Source organism: Jatropha curcas, chromosome 7, assembly GCF_041381405.1.
Source record: "Jatropha curcas cultivar XTBG-Jc1 chromosome 7, XTBG_Jcur_1.0, whole genome shotgun sequence".
NCBI lineage: Eukaryota > Viridiplantae > Streptophyta > Magnoliopsida > Malpighiales > Euphorbiaceae > Jatropha > Jatropha curcas.
The window spans coordinates 27,831,222-27,851,825 of record NC_143157.1 but is presented as its reverse complement, the minus strand read 5'-3'; the positions used below and the strand labels follow the sequence as shown (position 1 = coordinate 27,851,825).

The following is a 20,604-nucleotide window of genomic DNA, read 5'->3' as shown; positions in this document are numbered from 1 at the left end:
TGGAATCCAAGCAATTCAAAAATCAAAAGAGCATTCATGTGAGTGGGGAAGGGTTTTAAATTAGGGCTGGTTATGTCCACATGGATTATCATCCCAGATTATGAACATCAATAACTCTTGGTGGTTGGGAATTAAAATGAAAATAGATGCACGATAGTGCATTATTATTCGTTAAAGGCCTGCACAAATTATTGATTAGAAACAAGAATTGATTATTGTTGAAGTTTAACTAATTGGTCTTGATATATATATATATATATATGTATCAACAATGAAGAGCTGTACTAGATAGCAAGCCTATCTACCTGGCTAGGTGAAATACCCCGAATTTTTATTTTCTAAACTTTGGAATTTTTATTAAATCAAAAATCTGAATTTTTGATAATATGGGTTGTTACGATCGAGCAATTCTAACTTTGAGTCCAAATTTGAATTGGGCCCAAGCCCAAAACGGATTATTCGGGATTTTCGATTGGACAATGCTTAAAATGTTGATGAAGTAAAATAGGATACAAATTATTAATTGATTTTAAATATATGATTATGTATGTAATTGGTATATAAACTAAAATCAAATATTATTACTGTTACTATTTTTATTGAGTAAATGAAGGGAATGTTTTCTAACCTAACTGAATAATAAAATTAAATCAAACCAAACTCGGGAATCAAAGCGATTTTTTTGAAAACCACACGGATAATCTGAAAACCAAGTGAAAAACCTACAAATCAAATAAAAATCGAGCTAAATCATTGAGTTGGACCAAACCGGTTCGAATCGAACCGGAATGGCCTTGAAACCTCTAGAAACACTCCCTTTCTTTTTATTTTTTTTTTTCTCTCTTCTTCTTCGCACATGCAAGGAGCAGCGCCGCTCCTCCTCCTCCTCCTCCTCCTCCTCCTCCTCCTCCTTCTTCTTCTTCTTTTTCTTCTTCTTCTTTCTCTTCTTTCTTTCCTTTTCCTTTCTTCTTCCTTGGATCTGCGTCGGCGTTGTGTTCCAGCCGCTCCAGCAGAGGCGATCGACCACCGAGCGCCACCGCACGCAGCTCCGGCGCCACGTCCAGCCGCTCCACGTCGCAGCGCCTCCACCAGCTTCCTGGGTCAGATCGCGCGGCACGAGCAGACCCAACCTCCCTCTGTCTTCGTTCGAGAAAACGTCGCGCCATCGCCACCGCCTAGTCGCTGCTCCAGCGCGCCTCCGACCACCAACAGCCACTGCTCTCCGATCCGGCACGCGTGGAAATTTCCGATCTAGCAGAAATTCTACAAAAAATTATATTTGGGGTATAAATTAATTTAAATGCATTTTCGTTAATTAATTTAATTTTATTCATGGTAGTTAATTAAATTTAGTCATGTTAGTTAGTTTAATTTTAATAATTTAGTTGATTAATTTGATTTTAGTAATTTTAGTGAATTAAATCGATTTTAGTAATCTTGATTAATTAATTTGATTTAGCAATTTTGATTAGTTAAATGAATTTAATTTGGTTAGATCTACTAAATTAATTTAATTTAGTGTTGATCCATTGATTAATAAAAATTACTTGAATAATTAAAATTAAATTCGTGTAATAAATAAATTGTTAGGAATGATGATATATAGAATTAAAGAAACATTTATAAATTTATGTTGATATGGAAAATATGGAGGATGGGAGAAATTGACTTGTTTGATTGCCCGATGGATGGGCTGTGTGGTTTGAAATATTTGATGAACTGTTGATATCTTAACAGGTGGATAGTCCAATTTTTAGGGGAGATGCCGCCGAAATTTCGGTAGAAAAATAAAATAAATTTCGGTAGAAAGTAAAATAGAGTTCGGTAGAAAAATAAAAATTGAAATTAATATCGAGAGTAGATTACGTAGAAAAAAATTTAGGAGAAGACCCAGATATATATATATGCATATATAACAAGTGAATTAAATGACCGGTAACCGAAATAAATAAATGAATGTGAAATATAAGTTTTTGAATTAAAATTCTTATTTAGAATTTTCTTGTTTATTTTAAAGGTTTATGGAATACCAAAATGCGAGAACAAAAGCTGGAAGCATGTGGCTATAAAGACAGTCCTTTAAAGGACAATAAAGAACTGTGAGTAGTGTTAGATAACTAGTATCATCCACCTGCATTCATGCATTCACGGCTAAATGTTATCATGCATTATTTTGTTGAATTGCCATATCGTGCTGCACTATTTGTATTGCTTGATTCGCTGTGATGTGATATTGCTGTGCTTTGTTTATGTGGAATTGGGATGAAGTGGGTCACCATGGGTTTGTGAGAATGGTATATGTGATATGGATCCTGAATATGATATGAAATTTGGCCGGGTAAATGGGAGATCGGCGCCCCCGTGTGCACCTGCTGCTATGATCTGTGTGATATGGAAAACCACAGGTTGGTTTCTTTATTGGGCGCACCTGATAATCTAGATCTGATCGCAGCCCGCAGGGTGGCCTCCTGTTGTGAGCGCCTGATGATCTAGATTTGATGGAGACGCCCGGGTTACCTCCTGTTGGTATGAAAAAGAAAAGAGAGAATGGAAAAACAATGAGAGGGCTGGTCAAGTGAGGATTAGACCGGTCGGCCAGTATGGGGGATCGGCTCCCTGGTGCACACGTGAGAGGATGGGCCATGTGGGAGGACGGCTCATCGGGGGTTCGGTGACTCCACTGACTAATTTCCACGTGATGTGATTATATGAAGGTGATAATAATTGTGGTTGCTGTTGTATTGTCATTTGTGTGACACTGCATGATCATAAACTTAATCGATAAACAAATAAAAATATTTTAGCATTTGTATGATTGTGTGGGGTGAGAGGGTTATCTAACCCTACTCATTGAGTTTGGCGCTCACTCCTGCCTGCCTATTTTTTTTCCAGGTAATAGAAGAAAGAAAAATCCTATGGAGTTGAGACATAAGTATAGAAGACTGTAAACAATAAATAAATGATGATGTAAATATACAGGTAGAGTTCCGCAATTGTATTCTAGTGGGTTGTAGATGAACTGTACTAGTGATACATAATTGAAATAGATTATTGGGCCTGTATCCACAGTTATGAATAGTAAATGAGAATTGCATAATATAGCCTTACTACGGGCTTCGGGGGCCTTAAGCCCACCCAGGTCCTAGTGCCGGTCCGGTCCATGGAAATGGGTCGTGACAAAGTTGGTATCAGAGCATAAGTTAGGCCTTAGGAATCAATTGCGGAACATAGGAAAAGAAGTATAGGACTCCTATGTTGGGATCGGCCGTAACCAACAAAGGAGTTGTAGTCTGGATTGAATTCCATTTTAGTGCCGGTGGACGCATCGTGCACGAGAACGGAAGGAAATCTGTATGAAACTTAGGATGAGAACTAAAGGGACATAAATAATAGGAAATTATAAATAGGTCTGGGTAACTGACGTTTATAAAATAAATATTTTGAGCTTTGCTAAATTCCCTCCATCTATTTTGAAGCAGAAGATCAGTTGGAAATTGGTGTAATGGCCTGATCACCCAGTACACCTTGATTCGACAAGAGACACTGCTTCAAAAATTATTTGAAATTGTTTAGAAAAGAATTGGGAGTTTTAAAGACAATAAGAACGTGAGTTTATTTAAACTATGATTTGAAAAAAAAAAAGAAAAAAAAAATGTTTGATTATTTGCGTATTGGAACTTGTTTTTATTGTGAAGTTTCAATTAATTGCTTGGTTTTATTATTCTGTCGGCATGTCAAAATTTGTTTGATTTTAGAATTTAAATGATTTACAAGAATTACATGTTTGATTTATTTTATTGTCTATCCCGAGGACTAAATTAGGCTTACAGAAATTGATACTGATAAATTAATAATAAATGGTATAGAATATGAATTTGAATGAAAATTTCAATTAAGATATAGATTAAATTCTAGAAATGTTACGGTTAGGTAATAAAAAGTGGAAATTGTAATTTAAATTAAATTAAGGGTTAGAAAATGAGGGTTTAGGACAAATAATCATACTAGACAAGAAATCCTCAATTAACTGAGGCAAAATTTAAGGATGTAAAAAGAGAAAATTTGTAAATTATTTAAAGTATAACATTAAGGAGAATAGAGACCTAGAGGCATAATTAAAAAGAATCAGATGTAGAAACGATAAATTGTGTCTAAGGATAATGAAGGGTATTGATTGAGGTGGATGTTGATATGTAGAATTTAGATGGAGTAATTAAAACAGTATAAAGGAGAAAAAGGTGAATTAATTATGTGAAAGAAAATAATGTTAACTGGATATGTCATATTGAGGTGAGGCAGAATGACTGGACATAATAAAGAAGCATGTAAAAATTTCCTTTGGAGAAATTAGTATGACGGGTAAGATTGTAGTACTTTTAAGTATAATCAAAAGTGGCTAGTGAATAATTGGGCAAAAGTTTGAAAAAATAACTAAATAAATAAAGATAAGATAATAATAATAATATAAATATAAATAATAAATCATTAATGAAAATAAATTTTGGAAAAATTTAAGGTGTGGACCAGTCTATTTGACAGACTAATAATAGAGAAAGGAATAGTAATAATGGAGATTAGAATATTTTTGGTTTAAGAGGATTATTTAGGAATGAACTATGTAACAGTAGACTGGAACTAGATGAGTTGAGGACTGTCCTCGTGGAGATAGACAATTCATTTTTGTGTTAAATACAAAAAGATTTTAGAAAATACAATGGGTGTTGATTTTCAAACTTTTCGAAAATAGGTTATATTACCATTGATATTGGTTTTTGAAGGAAATAAAAGTGAAATGCAAATTTCTATTATAAGAATTTCAAAGTTATATATGAGTGACATGCCGATATTTTTAACAGTGGAAAAGGAAAATTATTTTGAAATTGTTTGTAATGGTCAGTTACCCATAGGATGGTCGACCTAGAGTATAGTCGTCAACTCATTAGTCGAATTTTGAATAAACGATTAATCTGTCAGTGAAACAATGTATAGTGAGAGTATTAATAAATGAGGATTCTTAAATTACTCAAAACTCCTTAGTTAGTACACACATTCGATGAAATGCACAAGAAATAGCTAGTATCGTAGACTATTAGTACAAGTGAATCTGATGAGGCAGAAATTTTCTCAAAATAAGAAATAGAAATCAATAAAAATTTAAAGATAGATACGTTAAGAACTGTAATTTTTAGTATTATGCCTTTTAGACTATAATGACTTGTGACAAATCAGAACTAGAGAGTCGTGATATTTAAATTTGAAGTTTTGGGTAGTTGCTAGATCATAAGAAAATTATTCAACTTTAGGGGATGTTTTGGAGTTAAAAGACATGTTAATAAAGTACAATTGAAACATGTGGCAATTAATTTCTCCGAAGTCTTCGATAAATATTAAAATTAATTAATTTAAATCCTGACAGGATGGTTGTCGGTAAAGAAAAAGAATATTCGAAGTTGACTCTTCTATGAGACAATGCTTTGACTTACGTTGATTATGGGGCTATCTGAAAATGATAACAGTAGTAGATGTAAACAACCCATTAATAGATTAAACAATTAAACTTCAAGAGGTTAAATTAGTGAAATGTACAGTTATTAGTTGAGGTTGAGACGATAACAACAGGTGGCAGTGTGCTAACCTGAGAAACTAGAAATGATAAGGTTAAATGGATAAATTTAAGGAAGTTGTAAATACCTTGTTAGACATAAATAAGAAAAGATGAGATAGATAAATTGATACTATATTTTAAAACTTGGATGGAAAAATTTAACAATTAGCTTATGTATTATAAATGTGGAGTAGGACCTTGCTATTATTTCATAAATAAAGTATAAACTGAACGTTCATATGGAAACAAATAAATTAATTTTTTAAATGAAAGTAAATAAGCTTCGGCTAGGTGGTACTATGTAGCTTGAACGAAATTTTATTCTAAATATAATAATTGGCGGTAGAAGTACAATCAGAATACCCCCACTCACTTTGTTTTCTCGATATGTATTTTCGCTTTTGAGCTGTCTCTTTGGTATTGGAAGCAATTTCTTGCAACTTTAAAATTTTCCATGCATTCATTCTTATTCTTTCCCACTAGATTCAATTCGAGGACGAATTGTCTTAAGGGGGGGAGATTGAAATACCCCGAATTTTTATTTTCTAAACTTTGGAATTTTTATTAAATCAAAAATCTGAATTTTTGATAATATGGGTTGTTACGATCGAGCAATTCTAACTTTGAGTCCAAATTTGAATTGGGCCCAAGCCCAAAACGGATTATTCGGGATTTTCGATTGGACAATGCTTAAAATGTTGATGAAGTAAAATAGGATACAAATTATTAATTGATTTTAAATATATGATTATGTATGTAATTGGTATATAAACTAAAATCAAATATTATTACTGTTACTATTTTTATTGAGTAAATGAAGGGAATGTTTTCTAACCTAACTGAATAATAAAATTAAATCAAACCAAACTCGGGAATCAAAGCGATTTTTTTGAAAACCACACGGATAATCTGAAAACCAAGTGAAAAACCTACAAATCAAATAAAAATCGAGCTAAATCATTGAGTTGGACCAAACCGGTTCGAATCGAACCGGAATGGCCTTGAAACCTCTAGAAACACTCCCTTTCTTTTTATTTTTTTTTTTCTCTCTTCTTCTTCGCACATGCAAGGAGCAGCGCCGCTCCTCCTCCTCCTCCTCCTCCTCCTCCTCCTCCTTCTTCTTCTTCTTTTTCTTCTTCTTCTTTCTCTTCTTTCTTTCCTTTTCCTTTCTTCTTCCTTGGATCTGCGTCGGCGTTGTGTTCCAGCCGCTCCAGCAGAGGCGATCGACCACCGAGCGCCACCGCACGCAGCTCCGGCGCCACGTCCAGCCGCTCCACGTCGCAGCGCCTCCACCAGCTTCCTGGGTCAGATCGCGCGGCACGAGCAGACCCAACCTCCCTCTGTCTTCGTTCGAGAAAACGTCGCGCCATCGCCACCGCCTAGTCGCTGCTCCAGCGCGCCTCCGACCACCAACAGCCACTGCTCTCCGATCCGGCACGCGTGGAAATTTCCGATCTAGCAGAAATTCTACAAAAAATTATATTTGGGGTATAAATTAATTTAAATGCATTTTCGTTAATTAATTTAATTTTATTCATGGTAGTTAATTAAATTTAGTCATGTTAGTTAGTTTAATTTTAATAATTTAGTTGATTAATTTGATTTTAGTAATTTTAGTGAATTAAATCGATTTTAGTAATCTTGATTAATTAATTTGATTTAGCAATTTTGATTAGTTAAATGAATTTAATTTGGTTAGATCTACTAAATTAATTTAATTTAGTGTTGATCCATTGATTAATAAAAATTACTTGAATAATTAAAATTAAATTCGTGTAATAAATAAATTGTTAGGAATGATGATATATAGAATTAAAGAAACATTTATAAATTTATGTTGATATGGAAAATATGGAGGATGGGAGAAATTGACTTGTTTGATTGCCCGATGGATGGGCTGTGTGGTTTGAAATATTTGATGAACTGTTGATATCTTAACAGGTGGATAGTCCAATTTTTAGGGGAGATGCCGCCGAAATTTCGGTAGAAAAATAAAATAAATTTCGGTAGAAAGTAAAATAGAGTTCGGTAGAAAAATAAAAATTGAAATTAATATCGAGAGTAGATTACGTAGAAAAAAATTTAGGAGAAGACCCAGATATATATATATGCATATATAACAAGTGAATTAAATGACCGGTAACCGAAATAAATAAATGAATGTGAAATATAAGTTTTTGAATTAAAATTCTTATTTAGAATTTTCTTGTTTATTTTAAAGGTTTATGGAATACCAAAATGCGAGAACAAAAGCTGGAAGCATGTGGCTATAAAGACAGTCCTTTAAAGGACAATAAAGAACTGTGAGTAGTGTTAGATAACTAGTATCATCCACCTGCATTCATGCATTCACGGCTAAATGTTATCATGCATTATTTTGTTGAATTGCCATATCGTGCTGCACTATTTGTATTGCTTGATTCGCTGTGATGTGATATTGCTGTGCTTTGTTTATGTGGAATTGGGATGAAGTGGGTCACCATGGGTTTGTGAGAATGGTATATGTGATATGGATCCTGAATATGATATGAAATTTGGCCGGGTAAATGGGAGATCGGCGCCCCCGTGTGCACCTGCTGCTATGATCTGTGTGATATGGAAAACCACAGGTTGGTTTCTTTATTGGGCGCACCTGATAATCTAGATCTGATCGCAGCCCGCAGGGTGGCCTCCTGTTGTGAGCGCCTGATGATCTAGATTTGATGGAGACGCCCGGGTTACCTCCTGTTGGTATGAAAAAGAAAAGAGAGAATGGAAAAACAATGAGAGGGCTGGTCAAGTGAGGATTAGACCGGTCGGCCAGTATGGGGGATCGGCTCCCTGGTGCACACGTGAGAGGATGGGCCATGTGGGAGGACGGCTCATCGGGGGTTCGGTGACTCCACTGACTAATTTCCACGTGATGTGATTATATGAAGGTGATAATAATTGTGGTTGCTGTTGTATTGTCATTTGTGTGACACTGCATGATCATAAACTTAATCGATAAACAAATAAAAATATTTTAGCATTTGTATGATTGTGTGGGGTGAGAGGGTTATCTAACCCTACTCATTGAGTTTGGCGCTCACTCCTGCCTGCCTATTTTTTTTCCAGGTAATAGAAGAAAGAAAAATCCTATGGAGTTGAGACATAAGTATAGAAGACTGTAAACAATAAATAAATGATGATGTAAATATACAGGTAGAGTTCCGCAATTGTATTCTAGTGGGTTGTAGATGAACTGTACTAGTGATACATAATTGAAATAGATTATTGGGCCTGTATCCACAGTTATGAATAGTAAATGAGAATTGCATAATATAGCCTTACTACGGGCTTCGGGGGCCTTAAGCCCACCCAGGTCCTAGTGCCGGTCCGGTCCATGGAAATGGGTCGTGACACTAGGGTTCCATTGGACCGCGTTGCTTCTCCTTCTTTTCCTGTTTTATATCAGTACATAGTGTAATAAATAAAGAAGAGGTAAGATGGAAGTGTGAAAGACCCTTCAAATTTAATGTCTTTAATGCAAACACGTTACTGTCTCTCAAGAAACTTGACATCAAGTACATGTTGCCATCTAAGATCATCTCTTTTCATACCCAAAAATTAAAATGAGAAATGCCATCTGAACTCACTCAAGGACTATAGTAACCCCAAAAGACCTAAATTACATTTACAAAAACTGAAAATTTAAAATCTTGGATTCGAGATTAGAGAAATCAATAGAAATTATATAAAAAAAATTATGGATTCGAGATTAGAGAAATCAATAGAAATTATATAAAAAAAATTATGAAATCTTTATACAAATGAGGTGAGATTGAAGGAATTGAATGAAGTAAAATGTTTTTAACTGTACTGTATGATACAACCGACAGTATTTAATCAGGTATAAAGAGAGATGCACGGGAATTGCATGAAATGGAGTAATATATTATTGATAAGGCAGAAAAGGAAAAGAAAAGAAAAAAAAGATGGTGTCTGGCATTGCCATTTTCCTCCCTGCAGAAACATTAGTTTTCCAATTCATCTGCATAATTCTTACTATATATATATATATATATATAATTGGCTCTCGAGATCAATGTGAGTTAATGTCATACAGTAGACCAGGTAAGCTTTAAAAGCTGATCTGACATTGCTATCATGGTCTATTATTTCCTTAACAGCTTTATATTATTATGATGGATATATAATTGCTTATTCAAAACGAATAGGTTATTTGTTTCAAGTTAATGATAGTTTATAATTGAATCTCTAATTTATTCGTTTATTAGATAATAAAAAATAATTTTGTTTTTATGAACCGAACCTTATTTGCTTATTTAAATTTTATAAATCAAAATTTCAGTTGAATGAATTTTTTTTCTTTTTTATAACTGATTCAATATACTGTGTAACTTATTCAAGAAAATATAGATTTTAGTTATATATAATTTTTTAATTATTTTTTATATTAATTTTTAATCATTCGACTCAATAAAACGGTAAATTTATATTTAGTCTAAACAAACAATTCATTTAAGGTAATAAAAAAATTATTAATAGATTCATATATAAGTAACTAAACATATATTTAAATGGATCTGAGTTTGGATATCAACTGCTTGCTTCCATCCCTGAATGATGTGATGGAAACATTTCTTTGTCGTCCCACATCTTCTTTAGAGCAAAGTATGGCAGACTGAGTCGTTTGTCTATTTCCGTTGGAGCCCATTGCAGGTTAAGCTCCATTTCTATTATAAGCCATTAGTTCTGTTAATCCAAATCCAAGATCTGGATTAAATCAGGAAAGGAGAGTTGGGCTTAGTACTGCTCGATCACAAGGTTTGTTGTAAATAATATATAATATTTTAATAACATAGGCGGAAAAATGGGAATTTTATTGGACCTATATGCAATAAATTCCGCATGAAAGATGAAACATTTTAATTTCAAAATTTCGGGGGTGGGAGGATAAAGATGAGAAAGAAAAAAAAGATCAGATTACAGAGAAATTCTGTGGTTTTAAAATTTATAATTATAAAATATGTTGTCAAAAAACAAAATTCGAAAGAATCCAAACAACAAATAAATCCTTCCAGATATGTGAAATACATTGAAAATACGTAAAGTATATTAATATACACTTAACCCTATATTTCTATTTTGCATTATTTGGGAATAATACTATTTTTTTGTGGATTATTTCAATAGTCAACGTATCATGATCACCCGTTTATAATTTTTGTCAATTATTGGTTTAATTAGTAATAATTAAGAAATTCACTTATGATGCTTAATTCAGCAATTTATGGATTAAAAGTAGAAATCAACCTGACATATTCTAAAATTCCACTATTAAGTAGGTAGACGGATGCATTAATTAGTCTTGTTTAAATCAAATGATTTACTTTATTCAATTTGGTCGTGAGAGGCCACAAGATATAATAACATCAATCTTCAGATTGAAGGCTGTTTTTTTTTTTTTTTTTTTTAAGTAATAGTTGGACTAGGAAGTTGCAGAGAATGTTGTTGCAGAATTTAAATTGGAGTTGAGTTCTGTTTCTTTTTTAAGTAATAGTTAATCACGGAGAGAGACTTGGGAGTTGAAATTGGATAAATTAATCTCAAGTTGAGAGATGCAAGCAAATTGAGTCTGTAAAATACAAATTTAAGCCATAAATTTCTATATGGATCCAAATGATCTCTAAGAATTTCTTATGCAGATATATAAAAAATGAAAAAAATTTATAGCTAGGTAGACAGATTAATTCAGTGTGTGTGATCATCACTGAAAAAAGCAAATTAGGTAGCCAACCTACATTGCTTAGCAACAGGACATAAGCATAATTATTTTAACCCACCAATACAAGAAAGCAACCATTCTTGGACTGATCGAAACCTCTCAACAAAAAATGTCGCTGTTCGAACTGTGTATATAAGCAAACTGATACGTTAGCCAAGAAGAAATTCTGCATTTTATTTATCATTATTTCCGAAATTATGCACAAACATACAAATAAGAAAAGTCAGACAATTTTCATTTCTATACAGAAAGTTGAACATCAAAGCCAAGCAGTTTAAGAAAATGGTAAAATTAAACAATCCCTATTTATGATTATGTATTTCCCATTATTCCCATGAAAGGGATGGACCACGTTCAAGAAATAAAATATTTTTAATTTTTTATTAGTCTCTACTCTGTTCAAGGATAGTGATAATAGTGATGCACTGGTGGCGGCGGAGGTGATGGTGGTGGAGGAGGTGGCGGCGGCGGTGGAGGTGGAGGAGGTGGCGGTGGCGGAGGCGGCGGAGGTGGAGGAGGTGGCGGCGGCGGCGGCGGCGGTGGAGGTGGAGGTGGAGGTGGTGGACTTCTAGGTGAGCACCCAAATGCATTACAATTAACTGGATAAGAATAAAATACCTTACATTCTTCAGGCGATCGTTGCAATGGCCGATGAGGTAAGCAGTTTTTCCGATCATCTCTAGCCGAAATCTTGAGACAAACAGACGGTTCAGTACAGAAATAGTTATAAGAGTAAGTGAAACTCTCCAACTTAGGCAATAAGCATATACTCTCTGGTATTTCTCCGGACAGTTTGTTATGTGCCACGTTTAACTGCTCCAACTTTTTCATTTTTCCCATGGAATCTGGCAATGAACCCACAAGCTTATTAAAGCTTACATCAAAAACTGTCACTTGATTGAACAACCCTATGTCCGATTGCAGACAACCATGCAATCCCATGTTTGATAGGATTATCTGGTTTAGGGTTTTTGACATTTTAGTCAAACTCGAAGGAAGGCAACCAGAAATGTCATTATTAGCTAAGACTATGACTGAAACTGAAGAATTTCCAAAATTTTCAGGCAAAGAAGAATTGAATTTGTTGTTGTTGATGAAAAGTGCGTCGAGTTTTAGATCGAACAGTTCGGAAGGGATATTGCCTCGGAATTCATTAAATCTAATATCAAGAAACTTCAGTGAAGGTAAAGAAAGAAGAACAGAAGGAAATTCTCCACTAAATTTGTTGTTACTAACGTCAAGCTCGTAGAGAAGACGAAGATGTCGAAAGCTATCGGGGATGGTCCCACAAAAGCGATTGGTGTTGAGGTGAAAGAGAGCTAAGTCTGTTAAGAGGCCAAGTTCTTCTGGTAATAACCCAGAAATGTCTGCATGGTTTAGGTCTATACCTGCAACTGTTATGGTTTCATGGTCATCTGGTGCTGGTGCACAATAAACTCCTGTGTAGTTGCAAACATTTGGGCCACACCAGTTTGAGGTAAAATTTTTAGGGTCAGATGTGATTGAGTGTTTCAAAGCTTGGAGAGCTGTGTAAGCATTTAAGAGTCTAGGGTTTTGAATTAATGGAGGAGGATCATAATCAGAAGCTTGAAGAGAAGGTTTAGACAAGAATAAAATTATCAAGATGCCCCAAATGAGGATTAGGGTTAGATATGGGTTCTTGATCATTTTGGAGAAGAAAATTTCATCAAACAAGTGATTTTAATGAGCTGTGTTTTTGTGTAGTTTTAATGCTTATGGAAAGAGAGGATCGATAGTTATTTATATGTGGATTTCTTGAAGAAGGTTCTATAGTCCTATCAGTGATATATAAGATAAAACAATTTATAATTAAAAATAATTAAGACTTTTCTCATTATATATATATTTCCATGTGTGTTTTATTAACTAAGGAAATATGATTTAATGGAATACAGAGAGATTTCACATTTCAATAATTTGACTTTCTTGATGGAGAAGCTCACAAGATTGTTCCTCATCTCTTTTCGTTACATACATATTCTTCTAATTTCTTCTATTTAATTTGCACCTCCTTCATGCAATATATATATATATATATATATATTTGCATTGTTTGGAGAGACTTTGGTACCTCATACTTACCGAAAACGCGGTTCTTGCATTTTTGTCCTTTTAGCTGCCAACATTAGAAAAAGTATTATATTTTCCAATTTGAGGTTAAAAATACAAACAAGCCAACAATGAATTATTATTAAAAAAATTTTTTTATTAATTTTTTTTCTCAGTGAAAAGACAGTAATAATTAATTGGTGTACGTGCAAGAAGAATGCTACAGTGGGATTAAATTTTTCATCAGCAAAAAGAATTAATACTATGAATAATAAATCACGAAAAATTAGATGATCTAATTCCAACTTAAGCCAATATACCCCTTTTAAGGATTTGTAGATTTATAATTGACTGTGTTTTCTTGGGGTCATGGAAGTGTATTTTCTTCTGAGTGAATTTGAATGTGTCAAAATCACATATAGAAGGAAGAATCTGTTTTAGTTAATGTTTGGTTATCCATAATTAAGTCTTATGATCCAAGATTATGCAAATCATCAGCAATTGGTGCGTATTTTGAACGTTTGGAATATTAGAATCTTTACAATTGCATGAGTAAGTACTATACTGGATTTTTTTTTTTTTTTTTTTAATCCTAATCGAAAATGATTAAATACACGTTTTGTCCAAGTTGACAAAGCCTACATACATTCATCTGCAAGCCATATGTGTGGTTCGGGTACTTATAAGCAAAATTAATGGATCTAGTAAATAAATTTAAAATATAAATTAATTGATTTAGCAAGAATAAACATAAAATTAACGGAAAAAAATGCATATTTATTGTGGAAATATCGAAATCAATTATTGTATCAAGCACGATAATTAATATTAGGAATTTAAAGATTAGGTAGCTAGGTTTGTATATTTAACTGCATTTATTATATTGACTCATTAGAAGTAGATGATCATATTATATAAATACAAATTAAATTTAATACACACACGCTTAAATCGCAAAGATAATTAATATAATACAGTCTTTATCGAAATCTTTAACTAATATATCTTTACATATATATGCTGATATACATACATGTCCACTGTTCTATATATATATATATATATGTATATATGAATTAAGTTATGATACAGAAAACACAAAGTCTATGTTTGATCATAATCAAGGAGAGTTGATTTGATCATAATCAAGTGGTAGATATGAGCTGGCAAGGAGAGTTGATTCATTCAATTCAAGTATATACTACTGATGGATGCACCTAATTTCGTTTTCTGGGATCTTATTCTGTTTGTGATGGTAACAATATTTGTTTTTAATTTAATTCCACTTGCACTCAAAGACCTGCTAGAAAGGGATTATATTTAAAGCCAACATAATAAAGTAATTAGTAGTTGCAAGGAGAAAACATTATTATTCCTAAAGAGAGTAGGGCCATTTCTTGTTTGGATGAAGGGAAAAAATCATTAAAAACTCGTAAAGAAGAAAGAAAAATTTAATGAAGCAAGCAACCATTGAATTATAAATGTTATGCAAGGAAGGACAAAGTGAAGCTATATATATGTATATTTTTTCAGAAAGTGATTTTGTATTTTAAAAAAAAAAAAAATGTGTGATGGTAAATTTTGGCTTGCTGATTGCTGCAATAAAAGAAAGAAATTCTTAAAGTCAATTTGCCAAACTCTTTGGACCAAATCATAAGGCAAATGTCAGCTTTCTTAGAAGACTTTAAGGTCTTCAAAAATGCTTCTAATGTATTTTCATTTAGTATTATGTTTTATATTTGATGATGACATTATCAGAACTATATATCAATTAAGATTTCAAAGAATTAGAAAATTAATTAGCCAGTAGCAACCACTCCCAAAAAAACATATTAATTAGTACTGATATGTATATATATATATACAATCATAGACTTGATTTTGATAGTTTATTTAATTAATATTCTATTTATATGTTTTGTGTGTGACTTTAAACTCTATAATTTCTTGAGTTATTTATATATAAGCCAGGGTAGTAGTTGAGAATCAAAGATGGAAGTTGGTTAAGTGTAAATTAGTTTCTAGTTTCTTCTCTTTGTCTCTGGTTAACTTGGTTTGAACAGGACTAGCAACTGCTACGAACTTGGTCGTTCCAAGGAGCTGGCTTTGCAAATTGTATATATGCACTTCTCGAGATTTGAATTTGTGTTCTTAAACTTACGAAAATTGAGGTCGCTAACCAATCAATAATTTATTGATAAAAATTAATTCTTATTTTATTAGTTATATTAGGATATATTTCTTTACATTCACAAAACTAAAAAATAGATTTGTACATTTGAATTAAACATGAAATGACATCTTATGGGTGACAAGAAAAAAAAAAAGAAAAAAAATAGTGACTGTCTAGATGTCGTTTCGAAAGAAGGCGTTTGACGACAGACTTATTGCTTTTCTCGAACCATGCGACTGGTCGAACGACATCTTATGAACCTGTCACTTATACGGGAAGGCTGGTATTTGGAAAACGAAAAATAGACAGCTCAATAAGGCAATTCATTTTGTAAAACGTCACTGATGGGATCGTAATTTGCAAATTAACGGTCAGGATTCCCCATTGAGCACCCCCGCGAAGGCGAAGGAGCTTTCTGCTTCAATCACTTGTACACTTCTGTAAGTATCGATAATTAGTACAAACAAAACAAACCTCAAAGAGTTCAGCGCAAAAACCCTCAACACAAGATCTCTGATAAGCCCTAGCAAATTATACTCCAAAAGCAACATTCGCTTGTGAGTGGTCAATTCGATCCGCTTCGTTATTCAGTAACAATGGCAACAGCTGCGGCAGCCTCCACAGAAGGCAATGGTGGGGAGGAGGCATCATTGAAAGATAAAGGTAATGAATTCTTCAAAGCAGGGAATTTTCTTAAAGCTGCTGCTCTTTACACTCAAGCCATTAAGCTTGACCCTTCCAATCCTACTCTCTATAGGTAAGTGAGCTAAATTAGGGTTTTTTTTATTATTATTATTTTTCTTTTGTCTTTTAAAAAGTTAGTTTTTCGAATGTTTATCAAAAGACAATAGTGATTGGATCAACGGAGTTCGATTGATTGTTTCAATTGGGTATTCTCATAGGATTCTGTTTTGGCTTTTTTTTTTTTTTTTTTTTTTTTTTAAATTTGTTTTTGGATGAAAGTTCGATGCTTTGCACTTTTCGAAAACTGAGCTGAGTTAGGATAGGGTACTATATGCTGTTGGTTATGGCGGTTTCAATTATTTTCATTTTCTTCATAACAAAAACACCTTAGTTTCAAGGCATTTTGCCACCGAGATCAAGCTTAGGTTGGCTTTGTTAATTGGATGAACTGTCGGCTTTTAAATTCAATTTAAGAATTGGAATAGTCCGTCTGATAGTATCATGGGTATCCTCTCTGCTAGTGAGGGAACATAGGGGGAAAAAAGGGCCCTTTTGAAATCAGAGATACTGGAGTATGGTATTGATGGCTATTTGGTCAAATTTTGCATTGTTAATTCATACAATTGGAATGTTGATGAGGGTGACTAATTCAAGTCATGTCAGCCGTAAATTTATATAACTAACTAAAATTTTTAATGGAAAGCAAATGTGCTATAATAATTGTATCTACTTCAACTTCAAAAAGCCTATTGAATTTAGAAGAAAGCTTCAATTTTATGAGGTTTCTTAACATCTGACATATTGCAATAAGTATGACTATAGAAAATAATAGGAATAGATGAATGCCTTGCTGATTTTGAACTAACTTTCATGCCAAGCCTCATGTTTGTGACATGCAATGTGCTTGACCTGATTGAATCAGTATTCTCAATACAGTTTATCTTTTTCAACTACATGTGCAAAAAATGCAGTGGGCAATGTGTTAATTAATGTTAGCAGTTAGCACCTAGATTATTTGCTTTAATTTTGAAATCTTAACTAATTGGCTTCTTAACTCTCACGTGTCACCTGTTGTTTTCAAGGTTAGTTTTATTGTCCTTGATCTTTAACACTCGAGAAAGGCACAAAAGTTTTGTGGGAATTGGCTTGGTTGTGTAATAATTATAAGTTTTCTGAATTTTTCTATCTAAATGTGAATAAATTTATGAAGGTGGATCCTTCCTTGTGTGATTGTTTTGCTTCACATGTCTTTTTGTTAATATACATTGTCCTGGTCTAACTTCGACTGCTTAATTTTTATTCATTTCCAGCAACCGTGCTGCGGCATTTTTGCAATTGGTTAAGCTTAGTAAAGCTCTTGCTGATGCTGAGACAACAATCACATTGAACCCCCAATGGGAAAAGGTTACCAAACATCAAACATGCATATTCTTCTTTGCATGTCTCGCATTTGATTTTCCCAGGTTGTTCTTTACATTTTCCATTTTGATTACCTCCAGGGGTATTTCAGGAAAGGGTGTGTATTAGAGGCCATGGAACGGTATGATGATGTATGTCTGAAGATCTTATTCTCCTGACATTTTTTTTTTGGCTGCTCTCTGTGTTAGAGCATAAGGTTGTGGTTTAGTTCTATTGATTTGTTTTCTGTGAATATAATTTTAGGCCTTGGCAGCCTTCCAAACAGCATTACAGTACAATCCACAAAGCACTGAGGTATCAAGAAAGATTAAGAGAATATCCCAATTGGCAAAAGAGAAAAAACGAGCTCAAGAAGTAGAGAGCATAAAATCTAATGTTGACATGGCCAGGCATTTGGATAAATTGAAATCTGAAATGGTGCGTGTGTAAGCAATTAATTATGAATATATGCCCTTTTTCTTATATTCTAACATGTTTATAAGAATATAAGGTGCATCTTTGACAATGGCTCCCTCTTTTTTATTATTATCATTTTCTTTTTGTAACTGTAATTTTGAATTTGTACTCTCGAATCTGGATGTCTCTACTTTGTATCCTTGCTCTTTCCTTTCCATATAGAAGGTTAATTACCTAAACTACGTCAGATGCTCTCAGTTTTCATATTCTGACTGCTGTCATTTTAGAGGACTAATTTTTGTTTTTTTTTCTCTGCAGTCTGAAAAGATTGAATCTGAAGAATGTTGGAAAGAAACCTTCTCTTTCCTTGTTGAGACAATGGAAGCAGCTGTAAAATCGTGGCATGAAACTTCTAAAGTTGATCCTAGAGTCTATTTTCTTCTTGATAAGGAAAAGACGCAAACTGACAAGTACGCTCCAATGGTCAATATTGATAAGGTATTGGCTATCAAAATGTTTGGATTCTACTGCTTCACATCTTTGTACTTCTCATCTCATCATTCTTGGTTTGTGTATGAGTGAAGTTTTTGTATTGCTTTTAATTGGCTTTACATTTTCTTCAGGCCTTTGAATCACCCCATACACACAGCAGCTGTTTCACATTTCTACGGCAATATGCTGAGGAGTCTTTCTCAAAAGCAGCTTGCTTAGTGGTACCAAAAAGTATCATGTCTTACCCACAGGTAATATTTCACTTCTTCATCAGTGTGACTGATACAAAGGCTTGTCACATTAATAGAGAGAATTTCTTATGTGAATTATTAAGAGATTTGTTGGCAAGGTCTGTTAGATGTTTTGCTGTACATTCAAAGTTCAACGTTACCTTGAACTCTATCTATATTTATATGCTAACATGATTATTAGTCTGTTTCCATTGCCTTGAAGTCTGATGCTTTATTGTAAGGTTTAGGTTTTCCAGATCAGCGGTTGCTTGTTGCCTAGATCTTATCTGTAGTTATCGGGATGCAATGACATAAAAGATTATGGCATTTAGTTGTTTGATTCTGTTTTGGCATGTGTTTTCAATTTAGCTATTTCTCACTGATTGCATATACTTTTCAGGTTTGGAAAGGTCAGGGATCAAGGAAGTGGAAACATGGGCAACATGATGGCTTCTTTGTTCAATTTGAGTCACCTTTCTTGCGAAAATTGTGGTTTATTCCTAGTTCCAATGAGAAGGGGCAAACACTCTGCAGGTTTGTCTCTCCCAGTTTCATGCTCAATTTTCTATTCAGTTTCACCTCTGCTCTTGTGTGCATCCATTGTTATCTATTACAAAAGCATGCATGGTAATAAGTAAGCACTCGGGTATTGTAGATGGTAAATTAGGTGTAAATCACCATCTTAATGTACTACTCAACATTTGCTGGCATAATTGCATTAAGGTCAAATTTATCATCTTTCAGTAATTACCAGAATTATTTTAGCTTTCTAAAGTAACATACATTAAGATGGTGTCTGCTACTGTGGCAGATAGAACTTTTGTTGTTTCAAACTCGATAATGCTTCATGAGATGGTGATTGGCTTTTACTTCAATGAGTTTCACTTTTAAAGGAACATGCTCAAGCCTCAGTATGCTTGTTCCATTGATCTGTTATCATGGTGATGCTTAATATACCAAAAGAATCCTTGTGTTTAGAATGATCATCTCCTCGGAAAATGTCATTTTGTTTCTTTTCTCTTATGATCAATTAATGGTTCATCCCTCTTTCCAGGGATCCAGAGACTCTAGACATTAGTGTACACGAAGTACTTCCACGCTTGTTCAAAGAGAAGCTGCCAAATACTTAGCAGTCACATAGCTTTTCTTTGATCTGCCAGAGGAAATAGAATGTGCACTTTGAAGGAAGGGTTGCATAAGAAAAAGACAAGAAAACACCAGGCCCATATTTTGCCTTCACTCATTATCGGAGCTCCTGGCTAGAGGTTGTATGCACTTTCAAGAAGGTGCATTTTGTCTGCCGCGGTGTGCATGTATTCAATTTTTGATCTCTTCTCAAGATTATTCGGAATTTGAAGTTATTATTACATTTCTGGATACTCATTTGTTGGTTCACTTTTCTTGTATTTTTTTGGCATTTGGGCAGGAGAATTTGTAGAATCTAACAGTTGCTTGCTACACAACTAAACTTTGACTTCTGAGTTTTTTTTTTTTTTTTCCCCGATATTATCGCGTATGTTTTGGAGAGTGCTCAAAATTATTCTATACCTATATTAATAGTCTCATTCGTCAATTTTTAACTTTTTATATTGTCTCTGTGCTTTGTTATAGTACTATGAGTCAATACTGGTGCAATTGGTTAATCATTCTTAAATATGCATTTTTAATTGATTTTTCATCAATTGGTGGCTTCAGTTTATGGAGCCTTTATTTGCTTTCTATTGATCAAAGTGGTGGATCCCAACTTCTGTTCAAGTGGCATGAA

At 33.6% G+C, this 20,604-nt stretch overlaps 1 protein-coding gene, 2 long non-coding RNA genes and 1 pseudogene across 3 annotated transcripts; 3 read left to right on the top strand and 1 right to left on the bottom strand.

Annotated features, from left to right (window-relative positions):
* Positions 1-888: 888 nt before the first annotated feature.
* LOC149495120 (uncharacterized) lies at positions 889-3,068 on the top strand. Its single transcript, XR_016321811.1, has 3 exons — positions 889-1,284; positions 2,018-2,099; positions 2,893-3,068. It is a non-coding gene; the product is annotated as an uncharacterized LOC149495120 (long non-coding RNA).
* A 3,398-nt stretch (positions 3,069-6,466) lies between these two features.
* On the top strand, positions 6,467-8,877 carry LOC149495119 (uncharacterized). Its single transcript, XR_016321815.1, has 3 exons — positions 6,467-7,093; positions 7,827-7,908; positions 8,702-8,877. It is a non-coding gene; the product is annotated as an uncharacterized LOC149495119 (long non-coding RNA).
* Positions 8,878-11,524: 2,647 nt separating this feature from the next.
* On the bottom strand, positions 11,525-13,199 carry LOC149495118 (leucine-rich repeat extensin-like protein 4 pseudogene; annotated as a pseudogene).
* A 2,753-nt stretch (positions 13,200-15,952) lies between these two features.
* LOC149495117 (Tetratricopeptide repeat (TPR)-like superfamily protein) lies at positions 15,953-20,412 on the top strand. Its single transcript, XM_089723825.1, has 8 exons — positions 15,953-16,375; positions 17,613-17,706; positions 17,802-17,852; positions 17,965-18,138; positions 18,436-18,615; positions 18,741-18,860; positions 19,240-19,373; positions 19,894-20,412. The coding sequence occupies exons 1-8, from the start codon at positions 16,215-16,217 to the stop codon at positions 19,967-19,969; spliced, it is 990 nt and encodes a 329-aa protein (XP_089579951.1). The 5' UTR covers positions 15,953-16,214; the 3' UTR covers positions 19,970-20,412.
* Positions 20,413-20,604: the final 192 nt, after the last annotated feature.